General features: G+C 44.9%; 1 protein-coding gene across 1 annotated transcript; it reads right to left on the bottom strand.

Moving 5' to 3' along the window:
• Positions 1-6,210: 6,210 nt before the first annotated feature.
• Positions 6,211-18,051, bottom strand: LOC142007109 (C-type lectin domain family 4 member A-like). Its single transcript, XM_074983647.1, has 6 exons — positions 17,985-18,051; positions 17,173-17,277; positions 15,175-15,276; positions 9,346-9,497; positions 8,299-8,432; positions 6,211-8,006 (listed from the first exon to the last, which is right to left on the bottom strand). The coding sequence occupies exons 1-6, from the start codon at positions 18,049-18,051 to the stop codon at positions 7,847-7,849; spliced, it is 720 nt and encodes a 239-aa protein (XP_074839748.1). The 3' UTR covers positions 6,211-7,846.
• Positions 18,052-19,142: the final 1,091 nt, after the last annotated feature.

The following is a 19,142-nucleotide window of genomic DNA, read 5'->3' as shown; positions in this document are numbered from 1 at the left end:
GGCCTGGAAGATAGCGTTGGTGGGTTCTGTGTAAGGAACTAAGTTGGAACTTCAGGAAGACGAGAATATATTGTTCATTATTATAGATTCAGTTCTGTAACATGGAGTTTGGTGTTACCGCTTGGGTGGCTGTCTCAGAAGTGCTTGCAGCACCTGCTGCTGGAGCGATTCAGCTAAGCTTGCTACAGCCCTTACAGGAACATAGTCATGTGTAACCCCAGTGGCACTAAGACCACTGACAAGGGAGAGTGAAGTCTCTACTCTAGTGTCTGGGCTGAGAGCCAGTTGGCTTTTAGCACATGTGGTAAAGCATATGGCTTTAGCTCCGAAGGCTGAAGGTTCATTTTCTCCTGTTGACGACCTGGGTGTATCGGTCTTACACTCTTCCCTTTTTTAAACTAAAGAATTTATTCAACATTAATCAAAATGTTGGAGGGAGGTTGTGGAATCTCCATCATTGGAGACACGTGAGAGCAGGTTAGATACCATCTATCAGGGATTGTCTAGCCAGTGCTTGGTCCAGCTGGGAGGCCACAGGACTGGACTCGATGACCTCTCGAGGTTCCTTCCAGTTCTAGTGTTCTCTAATTCTATGAAAACCAAAAAAAAACGAACTACCTATATTCACTTAACTTGGCTTGTTACAACATCAGCAATTCTCAGTTAGTGTCTGAGGTTTCCCACACAGCCTGGTGGCTCTGAATGACAACAGGACTGTATCAGCACCAGCTGGACCAGCTGCCTGCTGCTCTTGTCTCCTGCTTCACTTACCTTTCCATTTCGGTCTTTGACGCTTCTTGTTATCTCCCCTTTTTTTGGGACTATATTGTGGATGTCTCCTGTTCCTTTGTAGGTCTGTCCTTCAGGAGGGGTTACGTCCTTTGACCTGGGAGTCACTGCATGAAGAACAATTGCCCATCAGTTTCCATCATACATACAATCAGTATCCTGAGACTCCACAGGCTCTGGTTCTCATGCCCTCCTGGCACAGGCGAGCCATTTGTCTGGTATTAAATGCCCTGCTTTTCTAGGGTTTGTCCCCTCTCCAGTACGCAGACAAAAGCAGAGGTGGCTTTGTTGGGAATAAGAGACTCAAGAACGTGTTGGTGGGATTGAGGCAGCACGCTCTTACGAATGGAGCCCCCATGTGAGGCGAGACCTTGCATTCACTGTGCAGGGGAAGGCCCAAGTGTTCCCAGAAATACTGGGATGTGTACTGTGAATGCAAACATACCACCCTGCTCTGCCATAACCCTTTTGTTTGTTTGTTTCTCTCTATCAGCTTTTTATTTATTTTTCTTTAATTATATTCATTCTTAACAACTTTTTCTACAAAATTAGGCAGTCTAGAGTTTAGCTCTCTCTTCGATGTTTCCTCTAATCACTTCCATCCATGTGCAGAATAATTTTTTATGTGCACGGAGGCATGTGTATGTGGACCAACAGTAAAAACAAAAAACTTAGCTGTGGGTGCTCTGCTAATCAGCTGAATGGCATTTGAATCTCTTCTGAGAGGCTGCATAAGCACCCAGTTTACAGGGACCACTGCCAACAGAAGAGAATCCACAGTTCAAGGGTACTGCTTTATTAAGCAATTCTAAATCAGAATTTGAATTACTTTTGTTTAGGTGTATTTTTAGTACTTTTTGAAATTTTTACACCATTGTCTACTAGATCTTTTAGCTGTGGCTATCTAGGACTTGCTATAAGATGCTAGAACCCATAGCATCTGGTACAATATTTGAATTCATACCCTGCAGATCGTGGACCGCTGTCTAACATTACCACTGAAGGACTAGCATATCCAGCAAATATTGATTGAATGCATGCTGTTACATGTTTTAACATGGTATTCTCCAGTACGGCAATCTTCAAAAAGTGTGAGTAATAGTTTAAAATCAAAACATTGTATTGGCATGTGTATTTGAATAAATCAATGCCAAATTTATATGAAGCTTACAAAGCTTCCTGGTGTACCAACTTTGGTTCTTTCATGGGTTTAGGCAGAAATTTTTTATGACTCGCATTTCTTAACTGCAGTTTTCATTAGTTTGAGATCAATAGAACACATCCCTGGCTCTTCTTTTGTCTTTTATGAATTCTAAAAAGCACATCAGATTGTAATATTTTGGGAACAATATATGGTTACTTCTAAATGAAACACTGAAACCTCTGAAAGCTCTTATTTAAAGTGAAAATATGGACTAGATATATTTTGTCCAGGCCAACCCACTGTTATAGCTTTTATTACTTTTTGCAAGATCTCATTAGTCCGCATTTTGTCAGAGACAGGATAGTTTTACTTTATAAAATTCACATGCACTGTGTTGGATTCATAGTCATAGTCTGCTACTGTATTGTCAAAAGCTTTGGATAGAGTATCTGCTACCAATAAATCCCTTTCTCGTTTATATTCTAATTGCAATTCATATAACTGCAAGTGAAAACAAAACAAAACAAAACAAAACAGTCTCTGTTATGTGGGAGACTTGTCCGCCAGTCCTTTCTTTGCAACAGATATTAAAGAAGTTGTTAAAATCCCACTGATGCATCCAATGTGGAAAAACTTTTAGCACCAGCCATTTCTCCAAAAAAACACGTTTCCTAATGGGTATGGGAAAATGTGCTCTTAAGGGTTCCAGTTTTCTTTTATAAAATATTTATAAAAATACTAATGAACGAACCTATCCTGTGTCCCTCCTACTATCTTTATTATCTCTAGTACCCCTAATTTCTTTGGCTCCTCTTTTAGTGTCTTTTTTTTTTGCTTCTCAGAGCTAGAGGAACATTCCTAAAGGAATTTACAATGGGACAAGTAGCTCTGTCAAGTCAGTTTTGATATTCTATTGGCAGTTTTCCTATGCCTTTAAAGACATCCTAAAACTGTTCCCAGCTACCAGAGTCTCCTTGCCTCTCTCATGAACACGGTCTCTGTTGTAACCTTAGTATTGTATACATTTCAAGCCCAATATAGACACATTTTTTCCTAGGGCTACTGCAAAATGTATAATTTTTCAATCTTATTTTTTAGCTTTACCTCTAATTCACAAATACCCAGAGTAGAAAACCCTTAACTTTGTCTATTATCAATGTACCCAGTTATTTAAAATATATACTGTCATTGCATTTGTTTGCGCATTAGTATGTAGTTTAGAAGTAAAAAATTCTATTCATTGCCAGTGTGATAGTCCAATCGTTTGTTTTAGCTACTTCATTCAAACTCTTACAGAAAGGTCTTCTGTGCTGCTAACACTGTTTTCCTCATATTACACAGCGAGCATACACTTGTCTTTTTGTTTTTTTATTTTTGGTGTGCATCTGCTGTTGCTGCTTGAGCAATCTTGCAAAATGATGGAATTTCTTGAATGTCTTGCAATATTGTGCAACTGTAGGACATTGCTGAAATTTGCTTCCATGCCTTGTGAAATGCTTTATGTCGTCCTCAACAATTCCTTTCCTGCCATCTCACTTTTTACAGACTTGTTGAATGTTTCTTCTCTTTACTGCCTTTCCTGCTTTCCCTTTGCATTGAAGGTTTGTGATTCTGTCCATCCAAGCACTGTCTTTTTTTCCCATCCGAAGTGCCAATCTGTTCCGAATAAACTCTCCTGCTTGACATATTCTTAAAGTCTCATCCAGGTTTAAATCTGGGTCTTCCAGAGTCAATTTCTAATCTTTGGATCTCAAATACCCATTACTGGTTGATCTCTGGTTATTGAATCTGCGCACCTGGCACATAAATAACTTGCAACTCCTGCTGCAAAAGCTCCTCCTTTCATGTGACATTGGAAATAAGAGGTCCACAGCATCACAGGTCTCCCAGAAATGTAAACAAAGCTGGTCAGCTAATTCCTTAGACAAAGAAGAAGTAGAAGTGATTGGACCTGAGGGCTTGAAAGTGTTGCATTACAGTAGTGCCCTGACATATGTGAGGGGTGCAGTCCCACGCACCCTGGCGTGGCTGGAATTTTGTGTAAGTTGGGGGGGGCAGTTTTCTCCCTGGTGGAACGCACATTCTGCATCTGGGAAGCATCAGGGGGTGGTCTGTGGCTGTGGGGGTTAACCCTGCAGTGGGTTAGGGCTGCAGGGGGCCGGGGAGGGTGGAGATGAGCCAGAGCTGTGCATGGGGGACGGTTGAACCAGGGACTGGGGATTAAGCTAGAGTCACATGCAGAGTGGTGAGCCCGGCCATGGAGGGGGGTTGAACTTGGGGGCTGGGGGTTGAAGCGGGATTGGCGGGGGTGGTTGAACTAGGGCATGGGGTGGTGAGCTGGTGCTGTGCTCCAATCGTGAGCTGGCAGGGGTTTGAACTGGGGCGGGGGTTGGGGGTGGTGGGTGAGCCGGATCTATGCACAGGTGGTGAGCCAGTCCCTGGGGGGCTTGAACCTGGGACATGCGGGGTCTGGGGGGAGGGTGTTGAGTCAGGGCAGGGGGAGCAGGATTTTGAGTTCTGCTTAACTCGTGTTTATTTGAGTTAATCTCCACTCTAACTCGCGCATGGCAAGGGTTTAGTGTATTTGTTTTTGAGTTCAGTTATACGATGAAAAAAGGGCACGTTTGTAAATTCAACTTTCATGCTAAAGAGCTTGTATTACAGTCTTTGTATGGGGTGAATTGAGAACTACTATCTTCTACCTTTTTACAGTGCAAAGTGAGCTCTGTGTGCTGCATGTTCTGTGGTGTAATTGCAATCAATACATTTGAAAATGTAGAAAAACCTCCAAAACTATTTGTAATACATTGCATTTGATATTCTATTTTATTTAAGTGTGATTACAATGGCAATTAATTGTGATAATTTTTAACTAATTTGATAGCTATGAATTTCTAATTGCTGCTGTTGCTTACCTTTCATACACATAACCAATGGAAAAAGGGAAGATAGCATTTAATACAAATAAATAGTTAAGATACATAGCAAACTGATAAGGGAAACTAAAGACACAAGAGGAATATCAGCTGCTTGCAGGGCTTATGACAAGGAAGATTTTTTAAGTATATTAGTAATGAGGGAAATTGTAACAACATGAAGGTCCAGTACTTGTAGACTGGATGAGGAAGTATTTTCCAGTCCATTTGAAACAGGTATCAGGGAGGTGACAGCGAAGGGAGGACAACTGATCACACCAGTGTGCTCTCTATTGATCAGATCTCGCAGCAGAGCGGAGATAACGTTCCTCTTGTCACCTGCATTCCCAGACCTGATTTCCCCCAGGCCTCTCTTGGACTTTGTTCTCTCCGTTAGTGACCTCGGGTTTCACACGCAGCCATGAGCACAGGGACACTGAGCTGAGGAAGTAGGTTTATTTGGAGGTGGCAGACCCAAAAAGGAGAATATAAATTCTCTGCTGGGACAGGCAAGCAACACCAGACATTGGGGAACCCCGCTGTGTGGGCACAAGGGAAAGATGAGAGTTTGCTGTGTCTCATGTCACTTCTTCCCATATTGAGAGAGGAACATGAGGTCACACTCCAGTTTGTTGGCAAAACTAAGCATCTGATGATCAGCTGGCAAAAGCAAACAGGAAAAATGCCCGGCATGAGGATTTCCTTGGCCTCTTTAGCTGATGCATCATTTGTGACAGCTGTTTGCTTGTGTTACATAGGGCCTGTTTCCAATAAACCCTGACAATGTCTATCCATTCTAAACCATCCATCTACTGACCTTAAACCCTATGTGACAAAAAGAAATAGGAGAAATAGGAGTACTGTAGGTACTGATAAGGGTGCAGTGGTAGAGCTGCGGGGGAAGCACTTGACTAAAACAACAGATTGTGCAGCTGGGCAGGGCTATGGGGCACTGGCAGAGCTGTGAGGGGAGCCCAGGGCTGGAACAGCAGAGGGGCTGCAGGGCAGGGCTGAGGGGCACTGGCAGAGCTGTGGGGGGAGCCCAGGGCTGGAATAGCAGAGGGGCTGCAGGGCAGGGCTGAGGGGCACTGGCAGAGCTGTGAGGGGAGCCCAGGGCTCGAATAGCAGGGAGTGACAGAGAGGCACTGGCAGATCTGGGACCAAGAAATGAGAGGTTGAGTGAGAGCCATGCTGTTCAGTGTGGATGAGGGAGACTGGGTAAGAGTTCACCCCAGAACATTGGGGAACTTTGCAGGCAGTCAAGCATGCCCAAAAATCAACCATCTGAGATTCTGTGTATTAAAATGTGACTTTATTAAGATAACATTGATAGATACAACCTCGAAATGACCCCACATGAAAGGAAACTTTGTAGAATTAAGAGGAAAAAACCAGATAGGATTCCACTCAGCAGAGAACCATCTACACAGTACAGTACACCCTTGAGATATACACAACCAAGTTGAACGTGTCTTGGGTTAACATGGCTGCCTCCCCTGGCAGGAGTGGGAAACTGCTCCTGTCAGGGGCAGCAGCAGCATGGCAGGCTGCCATCCCTGACAGGAGCAGTTTCCTGGTCCTCAGAGCAGCAGGGAGCTGGGAACCAGGTGGCAGCCTGGCTCCCTCTTCTCCTTCACTTGCAGAACCAGGAAACTGAGCAGAGCAGTCGCCCTGGTTAATTTCTTGGCTCCAAGGAGTGCTTCCTGGTTTAGCTTCTCCTCTCTGCAAGTGGAGGGGAGCAGGGACTCAGGTTGCTGCCTGGTCCCCAGCTCCACACTGCTTGCTGGACCAGGGAAACTGACCGGCTTGCAAGTGCCAAGCGGTGGAGAGACGGGAATAAAACTGCCCCCTGGTTACCAGGCCACTGCCGCTCTGGGAGCCAGGAAACTGGCTGGTCAGTTTTACAGCTCCTGCAAGCCCAAGGGAGCTGGGAACCAGGCTCCAGCCTGGTTTCTGCCTCCCCTCCACTCGCACGAAAATTCGAGTTATGCAGGGTGGAGGGGAAGGTAAATGTAACCCCATGTAACTTGAGGTTTTATGGTATCAGACATTCAGCCTGTACATCCATTAACAGGACTGAAACTACAGTCGAGGGAAATGGTGGTTTCCACAAACCCTCATTGCTCAAGTCATTCAAAGTGGGGTGAGATAAGCAAGTGTTAAATGTGCTGCAGGGAATGACTCTGTCCTGCCCACCAGACCTGAGTGAGATATGAACTATAAGATCTTTTCAGTACCTAGGAGATACACTAGAATCAGCCTCTCAGCTAAAATTTTGCCTCATCCTGCACCTCAGCACAGCACACTTGTAGCTATGACACCGTCACTGATTTGTTTTGTTCTAGTAAGAACATGTTTAAATTGTTGACAAGATTCAGTGGCCATAAAGTTTGGATTTTTACAGAGGTTTTATGGCCCTTCTGCTCATACAATACTTGTGAATATTTATCACTGACAAGAATGATTAGGAATAATAGCAATTTGGAGTACTGCAGAGGCCTTATTTACATTGCAAATACAGTCAGAGTAGGGGGCCCAGGTAAAAGAGGAATGTCTTCCAACATAGTCACAGAGAGGGAGCTGTGTTAGTCTGTATCTTGACAAAACAAACCAGCCCTCCTGTAGCATTTTAAAGACTAACAAAACAATTGATTAGGTGATGAGCTTTCGTGGGACAGGCCCCCTTCTTCAGATCTGGAAAATTCTGAACCTAGCGTCAGGAGGGCTGGATGCTGTTGATTTCTGCTGTGGGCTTGTCTCCAGGAGAAAACAGCACCAGTTTCACTAAATGAGTTCAGATGCTAATTGGGTTAAATTAGTGCAACCCCCTCTATGGGGACACTGCTATTTCTGCATAAAAGAGTCCAATAGTCGTTTAGGTTAGGTGATTTCTTACTGACTTGGTGTAAAGCATCAGTCCTAAACTGCAATAAAAGTCTCAACACAGTGAGAGACAGGCTGACTCTCCAGCCTCACATCCAGGATGAGGTTTCTTCCCTCAGAACCCAAGTGCTGCAGTTTCACAAATGCGATAACATGTAATCGTGCATGGGATGTTATTCCAATTCCGGTTTCCGTGGGCGTTTTGTTCTCCTGGCACGTGCATGACAGTACATTCCTCAAAGTTTTGTGGACTGGGCTCTCCAGGTCTCCAGAACCTGCATGAAAGAGACGCTCAGGTGTTGGAGATACATCGTTATAAATGTGGCAGGGGCAGAGCGTTAGCTGGCAGTGAGAAGAGAAGAACTGCAACACTTGAATCAGCCACAACCCTCAGCTTCTCCCAGTACAGGGCTCTCTGAAATTCATACATAGCCTCCATCCATGTTCGCACTCTTTCTGTTTGTCGCAGTCACTCACTCACCCATACCCCTATCTCTCTGCGTTGCACACTGATCCTGGCACTTAAGTGGAGGATGGTAGCTGGTTTCGGTGCCAGGAGATACTCACGCTGCAGTATAATTATATGGAGTCTGATCCACCCAGCGCCACTGATTTTTGTTCTCCCGATCAGTCAGACCAATGCAGTAATTCTTTGTTTCTGTGCCTGTAACTGTTCCATTTACCCAAGTGAAGATGAAATCCTGGATAAATATAAAATAAAATCTCCACCAGATGCAGTCACTGGGCAGGCAGTGGGAGATGGGACCCTGAGCAGGGCAGAGCAGAAGGTGCTGGATGTGATGGATGAGGAAGCCCAGGACTGCATGAACACAGATCCCAAACATCCTCTCCAGGGCTGCATTCTAAAGCTACGTCTACATGTGAATGATACATCGAAATAGCTTATCTCAATGTAGCGACATCGAAATAAGCTATTTCGATGAATAACGTCTACACATCCTGCAGGGCTGGTGCCGTTGACGTTCAACGTCGATGTTGGGCAGCACTACATCGAAGTAGGCGCTGCAGGGGAGCATCTACACACCAAAGCGGCCCACATCGAAATAAGGGTGCCAGGCACAGCTGCAGACAGGGTCACAGGGCGGACTCAACAGCAAGCCGCTCCCTTAAAGGGCCCCTCCCAGACGCACTTGCACTAAACAGCACAAGATCCACAGAGCTGACAACTGGTTGCAGACCCTGTGCATGCAGCATGGATCCCCAGCAGCAGCAACAGCAGCCAGAAGCCCTGGGCTAAGGGCTGCTGCATATGGTGACCATAGAGCCCCGCAGGGACTGGAGAGAGAGCATCTCTCAACCCCTCAGCTGATGGCCGCCATGGCGGACCCCGCTATTTCGATGTTGTGGGACATGGATTGGCTACACGTGCCCTACTTCGATGTTCAATTTCGAAGTAGGGCGCTATTCCCATCTCCTTATGAGGATAGCGACTTTGACGTCTCGCCACCTTATGTCGATTTCAACTTCGAAATAGTGCTCGCCACATGTAGACGTGGCGGGCGCTATTTCGAAGTTGGTGCGGCTACTTTGAAGTAGCTGGCACGTGTAGATGCGGCCTAAGTGTGCTGGGGAACATGACTCCCTGCAGGTTACCTGCTCAGCTCCTGTGGTGATCACCACAAGGTGGGAGCCCATCTCTGTGCAGTTCCTTTCGCTGTGATCCCAGGTCATGGTGTCATTAGAGAAGAAGTAGCAGCTGGCCTGGAAAGGCTCCCAGCCCAGGGGGCAACATCTCCAGACTTGCTCTGTGAGGGAACAGAAGAGCGAACCAGGCAAAGCACTTGTGAGGTGATATCCAGTTCAATCCCAGGGCCATAGAGGCTACTTCCACCCACTCCATCTTCACTTCAGGCATATCTTGGCTATATCTACACTAGCACATTATATCGAAATAGCCTACTTTGAAGTAAGGACATCGAAATAGGCTACTTCAATGCGTATCGTCTATGCGTCCTCCAGGGCTGGTGCCATCGATGTTCCACGTCAAAGTAGCGACGGGGAACAACGAAAGGAGCCGTCCTGGAAGGAAATGCGGAGTGTCCACACACACAAGTGCTCCCTGTCGAAATAAGGGGCCAGCAAAGCCCCAAACCACTCCCTTAAAGGGCCCCTCCCAGACACACTTGCCCTGCACTGCACGAGATCCACAGAGGTGACAACCGGTTGCAGACCCTGTGCACGCAGCATGGACCCCCAGCTGCAGCAGCAGCAGCCGGAAGCCCTGGGCTAAGGGCTGCTGCATGCAGTGACCATAGAGCCCTGCAGGGGCTGGAGAGAGAGCTTCTCTCAACCCCTCAGCTGATGGCCACCATGAAGGACCCCCCTATTTCAAAGTAGCGGGACACGGATCGTCTACACAAGCCCTACTTTCATGTTGAAGTAGGGCGCTATTTCCATCTTTGGATGGGAATAGCGATTTTGACATCTCACCGCCTAACTTCGATTTCAACATCGAAATAGCTCACGGTGCGTGTAGACGTGACGCATGCTATTTTGACGTTGTGCTGGCTACTTCGTAGTAGCCGGCTAGTGTAGACACAGCCCTTGAGTTATGGTGACTAACAGAGTTCTTTGTGGTGAGAGTGATTCATGACTGGCAGACTGAATTATTTTTTCTCTTATTTCGTCTTTTTTATCCCTAATTCTTCTCCTAAACTCCTCCTGGTCAGTTCTTTTCCTCTGTGTGGTGTGTACCCTCCTGCTAAGTGTAAGCAGTTAATACGCACACAGGTAGTTCTGTGCTGGACCGTTGCCCTTTCTGCTCCTGTGTTTAACCTGACAGCCTCTCCTACCTGTGCCTGACTCAGGTCTGCTGAACTGGGGGTGAGGGAGGCGGAAGGGTGGACATTGGCATCGGGGCCTGGAGATTCAAAGGGGTCGGGAGCTCCCAGCTGCCACCACTGCCATTGTGGCAGCCGGAGCCCCTGGGCTCTTTTGAATTGCCATGGGAGTGCAGCTCTGCACGGCTCTGAGGTCTGTGGGGAGGGCTGCTATGATCTGGGGGGAGCTAAGGGCTGACAGCCCTTGGCCGCACACTTTCTGCCCAAGGCTCCATCCCTTCCAGTGGCCTGGAGCTGCTCCTCCCCACCAACACAACTTGCCCTGGGGCCTGTGGTGGCTGTCAGCCCCACTGGCCTGACCTCATCTACTCTAGTGACATCATGTGTTGTCTCAGCTGTGACAACTCTCATTCTTACCAGCCATTCACTCTCACGTCACTCCACTGGAGCCCTGAGCTCTTTTCCTCTCTCATTCAATCCCCACTGCCAGTTCCTCAAGCCCTAACTTGGCTGTCTCTCTCCAGTTTTGACTATAGGTCCTACCCTCCACCCCCTCCGGTCTCCTCTGGTTTCAAATTTTGCCTCTCAAATCCATCCAGCTTGCTGGTTCCATTCCATTTCCTGATCCTCCATCCCATTCGCCATCCCTAGAGGTTTTTAAGGCCCATCTTGACAAAGTCCTGACTGGGATGATTTAGTTAGGGTTGCTCCTACCTTGGGTAGAGAGCTGGACTTGATGACCTCCTCAGGTCCCTTCCAGGCCTAGGATTCTATAATTCTTTCCCACTTGAGCCTCTTCATTGGCTTTTGGTCTCTGCCAGTGTTAATTTCTCTGCATTTGAATTTGTAGTAGAGTAATGTGCTTAAAAATGTTTTGGGTATAGAAATGTTTTTCTATTGGATCCCTGGTGTCTCACTTTTTGAAACAGCCTTTCGCAAGAGTACCAATGGAGAATTTACATTAAAGTTCCAGTGTAAAGATAAATGTACGTCCTGCGTATGTCTATGAATGGATGACACATTGCTGGGCATATCGATAATTGCCACAAATGCTGCTTTATATTTTTTCCATTTTGGAATTTCAGAGAAAAATATTTTTGATTCGTAACTGATGTGCGCTGTACCAATTAGGAAGCTCTGCACTAAAAAATAGGAACCTGGCTACTAGCCAGCAACTTTTGGTCCTCTACAGTGACTTATATCTGTACATGTAGGCGGGTTCATCAGAGTCTAATGACCCTATGGACTCGAGTGTCCATGTTGATTTCAGCACATTGCATATTTGAAAGCACCACACTGACTAATTAGGACATATTTACTCTATAATCCTTCGTCTTTCATGCGTGATAGCAGGTTTGCCGCATTGCAGTGGCAGCGTTTAATCAAATGGCATTTCTGTGTAGCTGTGAACACTTACTGCGGCTGCCATGTTCTTCACTATCTTGGCACCAGTCTTTGGAAGGCCTTGTATTATCTGGTCTTTATTTTGCGTGTTTCGTTCACAGACTTTCTTTTCAAAGTAGGAAAATTCACATAGGAAAAACATTGCTTAATGTTACTCTCTTCTGGTTTAATGACATTCTCCTCAAGTGTTGAGACGTTAACAAACAAATAATTGAGGTCACCTCTGTACTGTCCTACTGAGTTAACGCAGGCTTTTACCTGGTTTTATACCAACCCAGCCCCCCAACCATTCCCATCCACATAGAAAAATCTCTGATTTGGGTTTGGAGAAGCTTTAAATCTGGGCCAGTGTGTCTGGCTGCGGGGTGGGGATTAGACCACAGGCTTTATTTTCAGTAGCGATGGGTCCTCACCACTTTTCAGGGAGGACAGGGGCAAAATGTGCGGAAAGTCCTCCCTGCACTGTCCCACAAAAGGAGAAACAAGTTCTCCTAACGGCAATCCAGTTGGCTGGGAAGTTGTCCTATGGCAGGGGTCAGCAACCTTTCTGAGGCGGAGTGCGGAAATGTTACCCTTTCACCTCTATGTGCAGTCTGACTGCTGGCGCGAGACACTAATAGTTCTACTTACAACAGCCTCATTAATGCAGAGCTTTACCGTTTAGGTCATGGTTGGCAGCATTAGCTGGTCTTTTGTTACTACACACGTGGCACGTCTTTGAGCAAGCTCCCGGCTGCAAGAGGAAGAAATGCCGCTGAGCTCCAGCCTTGCCGGCTCATGTGCCACTCTTAGCACCGGCGCAGGGGGTTACTGACCCCTGTCCTTGAGCATCTCAGTACACGGACCCATGTGATGTGGCCCCAGCCACACATAGATGAGAGCAGACACAGTGATGATACAGTAATTCAGGCCCGGCTGTACACACTGGCTAGGTCTACACTAGAAGCATCGGTCGACAGAGAAACCTCAATGGAACCGCTGCTGACATAGTGCCGATACACTCAACCTGCACTGTCGACAGAAGTGGCTGCAGTGCACTTATGTCGATAGTACTCTGTCGACAGAAGGTGACAGAAGGCCCCTGCTTTTGACAGAACTCTCCAGTGTAGACACAGCCACTAAGTCTAGACTCAGACCTGGCCAAGGCTAGGCTCATATCCAGGCTAGACTAACCAGGATTCATGGATTCAGGTAGTGAGCAACCTTGATAGCTGTAATGAAGCTTCTTACTATTTTTATCCACTCCTGCTAAATGTATAACTCCTTAAAAATATGAGTCTCTTTTTGTATTTCTTTGGGGTGGGGGGAATAATTTTTAACAGGTGTCTTCTTCTTGTAAGCTTGTCTGAGTTCAGGCTGTACAGAAGTTCATTCAAGTTAATTCTCTAAAATTGAGACGCTCCATCCCACAGAAAATGCTGATATTTTGACATTTGTCTTCATGCCAAATCAGCATGAAAAGTCAATATACCAAAACCTTTTGTGGAATGAAAAGTTTTGAAAAGATGCGATTTGGAAATGTCAAAATGTGTTCTAGAAGTTTTGACTGATATGAAATGTTCTGCCATTCCCAAAGCAAAACTTTTCATTTCAATATTCCTGATGGAACATGCCATCAAAATATATATTTCCATATGGAATTTTTGTAGTTAGATGAAACTTCATATACTGTTCAGAAAATATTTAGTCTGAATTTTTTCAATCAGCCCTATTATTCTCTTTTCTTTAAAAAAATCCAATCATGAAAGCTTATGTTAAAAGAAGGATATGTGCATTAAACATATGTATTCTCGTATATATGTCAAGAGTAAAGCTGACGGTAGCGTGTGAAGCCTTGGGATGGAATAAAGCATTGTGAAAGGATGACTAATAAATAGAAATGGTAAATTTTTTAACTGGTGTGGGTAGAGAATGGAACTCCGTTTGTTAGCCTGAACTACTTATTTTCTAGCTTTTCAAAGTTTGAGGAGAATAGTCGTAAAGCAGAACAGAATAACCCTAATTCTACACAGAATAAATTTCATGTAATGTTAGTTACCTCAAACAATGAAACAAAAACAAAACTAGATCTAATGAGAGAAGCACTTACCATTAAATCCATCTCTTGACCTTTCACTGGTATAAAGTTCATCTATCCCTGGCCCTGTTCTCTAAGTATTCTTCTCTACCTGTATTCAGTCTAATCCAGAGTCTGTCTAGTAACAGAGAAGGAGCTGTGCTAGTCTATATACTATCAAAACAAAAAAGCAGTCAAGTAGCACTTTAAAGACTAACAAAATAATTTATTAGGTGAGCTTTTGTGGGACAGACCCCCATTAAAGCTCACCTAATAAATTATTTTGTTAGTCTTTAAAGTGTTACTTGACTCCTTTTTTTTTCTTCAGGGTATGTCTGCGTTTCAAATTAGAGATGTAATTTCCAGCTCAAATAGCCAGACTTGTACTAGTTCTGACTGAAGTAGCATACCAAAAAAAAAAAGGGTGGGGGAGGTGTAGTCACTGTGATGTAAGGCCTGGGAGGGGACGGTGCCCTAGTATGTACCTAAGGACTGTCTTGGACAGACACATACATGGGGTGGCTAGTCTTGTCTGCTGCTTTTGCCGCCATAGCTAGACTTCTGTTCACAGTGCACTAAGGGTGCTACGTGGGAATGACAGCCCACTGTCCAGTTTAGATCCTTGTAACCAGTCACAGGTGACAGACTTGGATCCAGGCCCACTGGAGCTTAGTGCAGGAGCTGCAACTGCTTCAGCTGAAAGCTGGCTTGCTCTGAGCTAAGGCTTCGGAGGAGGCTCATTCTTTCTCTCTGTAAATGGTCTACGTGCCACTACATGGGACAGTGAACCACACCGCTAGGTGTGTGGGTTACATAGACTCACAGACCGTAAGGTCCTCGGAGGAAGGACCTGTCACTTCATTTTGAAGTGCTGTGTTCACTTAAGGTGCTGTATAAGTAGCAGATGCACCTCTCTGCATAGTTATCCAATCAATGGATATGCAGTAGTGTAATCGTAACAAGAGAAGTAGGCAAATTAACTTAACCTAACCCTGATATTCCTCGAAGTCTCTATTTGCCAGCATTTACCCTCAACTACAGTACTGTGTCTGTGCCATTATTTCATCAAAAGATGATGTCCCCAAATGCCTCATATTTACTCTTCATGTGTGTCTGAATACGAATGAGGCTCCAACCCCAGCAAGCTCACTCTGGGGCATGTTCTCTTTTCACATTATTGACCTTTCCCTTGAGATCCTTCAACACAGTTCCTCTTCTTGAGATACTGCCTCACCATCTCGTACTCTTCACAACTTTCATTTGTTCTTAGGCCAGCTTGGGCAACTGTAAACAAACAGAGAGAGAGAAAGAGAGAGAGAGTGCACAGGCTGTTTCCCTCCTTCTTGCCATCTTTCCCATGCATCATGACTTCTCCTGGTGTTAACCAGGGACTGATTCTTCTTGGTTTGTTTCCTTTAATGTCACAAATGCCATCAGAAGCCCCTCCAAAGATTAGAAAAGAGCAGTTCTCTTGGGTGTTGTTATTCTGGATACATCATAGGGACAAATTAACCTTGTTTGGCTGAAGAATAGAAATTATTGATGGGTGTTATGCTGTCTACTGAGGTACCAGCTCAGGACAGGGGTGCAGAATAATTTATTTATCTGTTAATAGAAATCAAAGAAATACCAAAAGATATTGTAGTGTAATCAGGCCAATTCACAGTTAGTTTAATTCAAAGGAAATTATGATGATATTCTCTTCAGTTATCTATAAGCTGTTGATTGTTGTTGCATTGCATTAGGTATATCCCTGTAATACATGAACCTAGATCAAAAGTGTGTGTTAGTGTTAAGATGAGAATGAAACTTCATGAAAACTAATGAAGGATTGTTGTTGGCTATTGCATTACCTTTTGCATAGTGTATATCCCTGTAATTAAATTCCCAATCAAATGTGATTGGAGCCTTGGAAATATAAATGAAGAAAAATGCTAATTTCACAGTAAAGGCCATTGTGTTGCACAAAGGAAATTAATAGGCTCAGTTTGCATTTCTGATTCGTCATAACCCACATGGTTAGAAAGACTGTCAGATTGTCTTCTGTGAGAAGATATAAATGTGAATTCAAAGAATATAGCTCTGACTCTTTGGAATCGTTTGTGGCATAAAACAGAGATTCCCCAGACACAAGCTGGGTACCCTAAAAAGATTTTTGGGAAACAGGCAGATTATTACATTAACAGTTATTATTTGGAATTACAAACTTTGACTCACTTGTTAATGCTTATGGCTACACTAGCAAGTTTTGCTGGCAAAACTGGGGTAGAGCATCCACACACAAAATGAGGTTTGTCGACAGCATGTTGACAAAAGTCAGCAAGTCCACCGACACTCTTCTGTCTCACCCAGATGAGGAAGAGTGCCTTTTTGTCAACAGGTTCTGTAGATAAAAAGGCTATGTGGATGCTCTGGGGGTGCCTTCTCTTGACAGACAGGGCATCCAGAACAATGGGCAGCCTGGGCTGCTGTGCTTCCAGCTGCTTGTTTTATTAAGAGAGTGGCTGGGCAGTTCAGCTGCTCTGTCAACAGAGCAGAGCGCTCTCCCAGTTGGTTTTAGTGTGTGGCCACACTCTGTCGACAGAAGTTTTGTCTAGAAATCTCTTTTGACAGTGACCTCTGTTGATAGATGGCTGTAGTGTAACCATAGCCAATGTATGTACCTCTTTAACCTCAGTGCCTCTCAATTCTATTTCTTAGCTAATAAATCTGTAGTTAGCATACTAGAGAATTGGCTGCCAGTGTTGTGTTTGGTGTAAGATCTGGAATTCCAATTGATGGCAGAGGGGTATGTGGCTGATCCTTTAGGACTGAGAGCAGCCTAATATGGTGTTATTTTTGGTGTATTTATCCATTATCACTACATCCAGTTTGTTAGGGTGGTAATATTGGCTAGAACACCTAAGGGAACTGTCCATGACTGCATAGTAAGGCTGGTGCCGCGATCCAGGAGTTCACATTTATTACAGGCTGGGTGAAATTTAATTAAAGAATATACAATTAGTTTGGAATGTCTGCCCTGTTTTCTGACAGCCTGACTTGAAAATGGCACTCACTGTTGTATGCCACTCCAGCCAGCATGACGTAAGGGAATGTTTCCTGATCCCCAGTCTGCACTGATCAACTTTTATTCCTGGTTTTTCCCCTCTCTCCTTGAATAATCAGCCCACCTGAACTTACCGATGAGGGCAATGAGGAGGGAGACAGCCAACAGCAGCAATAGGGCAGCAATCAGCCATGGGAGCCACTGGTTGTGCTTCTGGGGTGTGCTCTTTGCTGGGTGTGCTAAGGGTGAAGAAACCCCCATCCCCAGAACCATTAGTTCTACTCATATCAGCCCCTGTCGCTTAGGGCTTTGCAACCGAATGAAAACTTTCATGAAGAGCCTATATTCTGGGCAAGGAGAAGGCACTAATTAGCGCCCCAGAAGCCCCTTCCATAACTGCTGAATCCAAGCTAGTAACTGAGGAGACGCTGTGGTGCCATTAAGTATCTCAGGCTGTCAGGGCCCAGCAGCTTCCCCGGAAAAGCCCCTTTATAGGGTTAAGTCCCATCTTCTAGACCATGAAAGATCCCATTAACATTAGAACAATGAGAGAGGTGGGAAAGGGTGGACCTCAAGCTGACAGTGGAGGATTGGAGGACATTCCCTGAGGAACTGGCTGCACCAGGTGAAAATAAGCAGGAACACGTTAGGAATATGAACGTTTGGGAAAAAAGGGAGGTCACTTTAGACAATTGTGCTATTCACATCTGCAAGAGAGAAGTAAAGGGAGTAGAGTTCTGCTGCTGAGAGAAGGCCTCTTGCATGGCTATAGTTATTAGAATCAGAAAGATGCAATTTCACCCAAAGGCTGAAAGGCTCCAGAGCATGTTCCCTCATCCACCTGAGCTATCCAGTGCCTCTGACTCATGGCTGCCTGGGAACCAGTATCATATAGTCCATCCCACAAACTCCTTGAGCCCATTCCCTTAAATAGCTTGTTATTCACCTGTGACCTCTGCAGGTGGCGATGCCTTCTTAACCTTCACCTCTGCGTAGATGATCTCTGATGCCATTCAGAAGCTGTGTGGATTGTGTTCTTTATATATTTGTAATGCTATCACATTTAAAAATTGCACTTTTAATTCCCTAGATCCAGAGGGTGACACTTGCCAGTCACGAGACCTTCCTCTCAGAAAGCTCTGCTACATCCTCTCCCACCAGTGACGGAAAGGAGAGACAGGCAGCGGGAAGCCCCTTACAAGAGCTGGCTAATGACTGGAGACAGGGATCCACTCCAGACAGATACTGGCTTCTTCACTCAGAAACCCAGACTGAGGTTTCCAGAAGCACAACAAGGGAGCTAATGACTAAAAGGAAGTTGCATCCTCTCCCCTAATAAAAATACACACCCATCGCCCAGACAGAACAGCTTGTTTATCTTTCTTTCTCTTTGTGCTTTTTAAAACATTTTCTGGCTCTGTCTTTTATTTTTTTTTCAGACTTTCCTTCTTTCTTTGTTTCTGTCAGTTGTGACTCCACAGTCTCAGCTACATTAATCTCAGGTGCAGCCAAAGACAAGCCATCAGCTCTGCTTAAACCCTACCTCTAAGACAAAGGGGAAGGTGGGAACTCATAGTTTGTCTCCATCCCTAGGTGGCTTGCTCTAGACTCAGTCTCTCAGGGCTTATCTATGTAGGAAAATGTTAACAGACAGATTATTATTATTATATAACTTTATTCTGGGCTAAGAGCAGGATTTTTGTTGCTGTTGCGAAGCTTAAGTTCCTTACAAAATAGCATAAGCTAAACTAGAGTAAGACACACTTAAACCAAAATAAGAGTGCTCCCAAAGGGAATTGTACCAATGCAAAACAGCACTTTACATTCACTTGCCACCTTATTCTGAACTGGTATCATTTGCCAAGGAGACAAGCCCCCACACTTGAAAAATCTGTCCTCTCTGTGTCTCCTCACATCAAAGTCTCTTTTTCCTTTTCTCAGCTGGTAAGCATGTCTTTAAACTAGCACAAATCAGTGCTTGTAACTGTAACCGTCTGTGGTTTTACAGCAGACCCTGCTACTCACACAGCACTTGTGAATATTTATCCCAGACAATAATCATGAAAAGTACAAGGCAAGAATTATGCCATAATAACTACTCACG

The sequence above is a fragment of the Carettochelys insculpta genome, chromosome 1, assembly GCF_033958435.1.
Source record: "Carettochelys insculpta isolate YL-2023 chromosome 1, ASM3395843v1, whole genome shotgun sequence".
Classification (NCBI taxonomy): Eukaryota; Metazoa; Chordata; order Testudines; family Carettochelyidae; genus Carettochelys; species Carettochelys insculpta.
Note: the sequence above shows the minus strand (reverse complement) of the source record. Positions and strands in the feature narration are given on the sequence as shown.

What these genes read in the sequence shown, in the direction of transcription:
- LOC142007109 (XM_074983647.1), bottom strand. Translation starts at nt 18,051, where the DNA reads ATGGCATCAGAGATCATCTACGCAGAGGTGAAGGTTAAGAAGGCATCG. An exon ending in CCTCCTCATTGCCCTCATCG is followed by an intron (nt 15,277 to 17,172) that starts GTAAGTTCAGGT and finishes GTTTGTTTACAG; the next exon opens with TTGCCCAAGCTGGCCTAAGA. An exon ending in TCACCACAGGAGCTGAGCAG is followed by an intron (nt 8,433 to 9,345) that starts GTAACCTGCAGG and finishes ATATTTATCCAG; the next exon opens with GATTTCATCTTCACTTGGGT.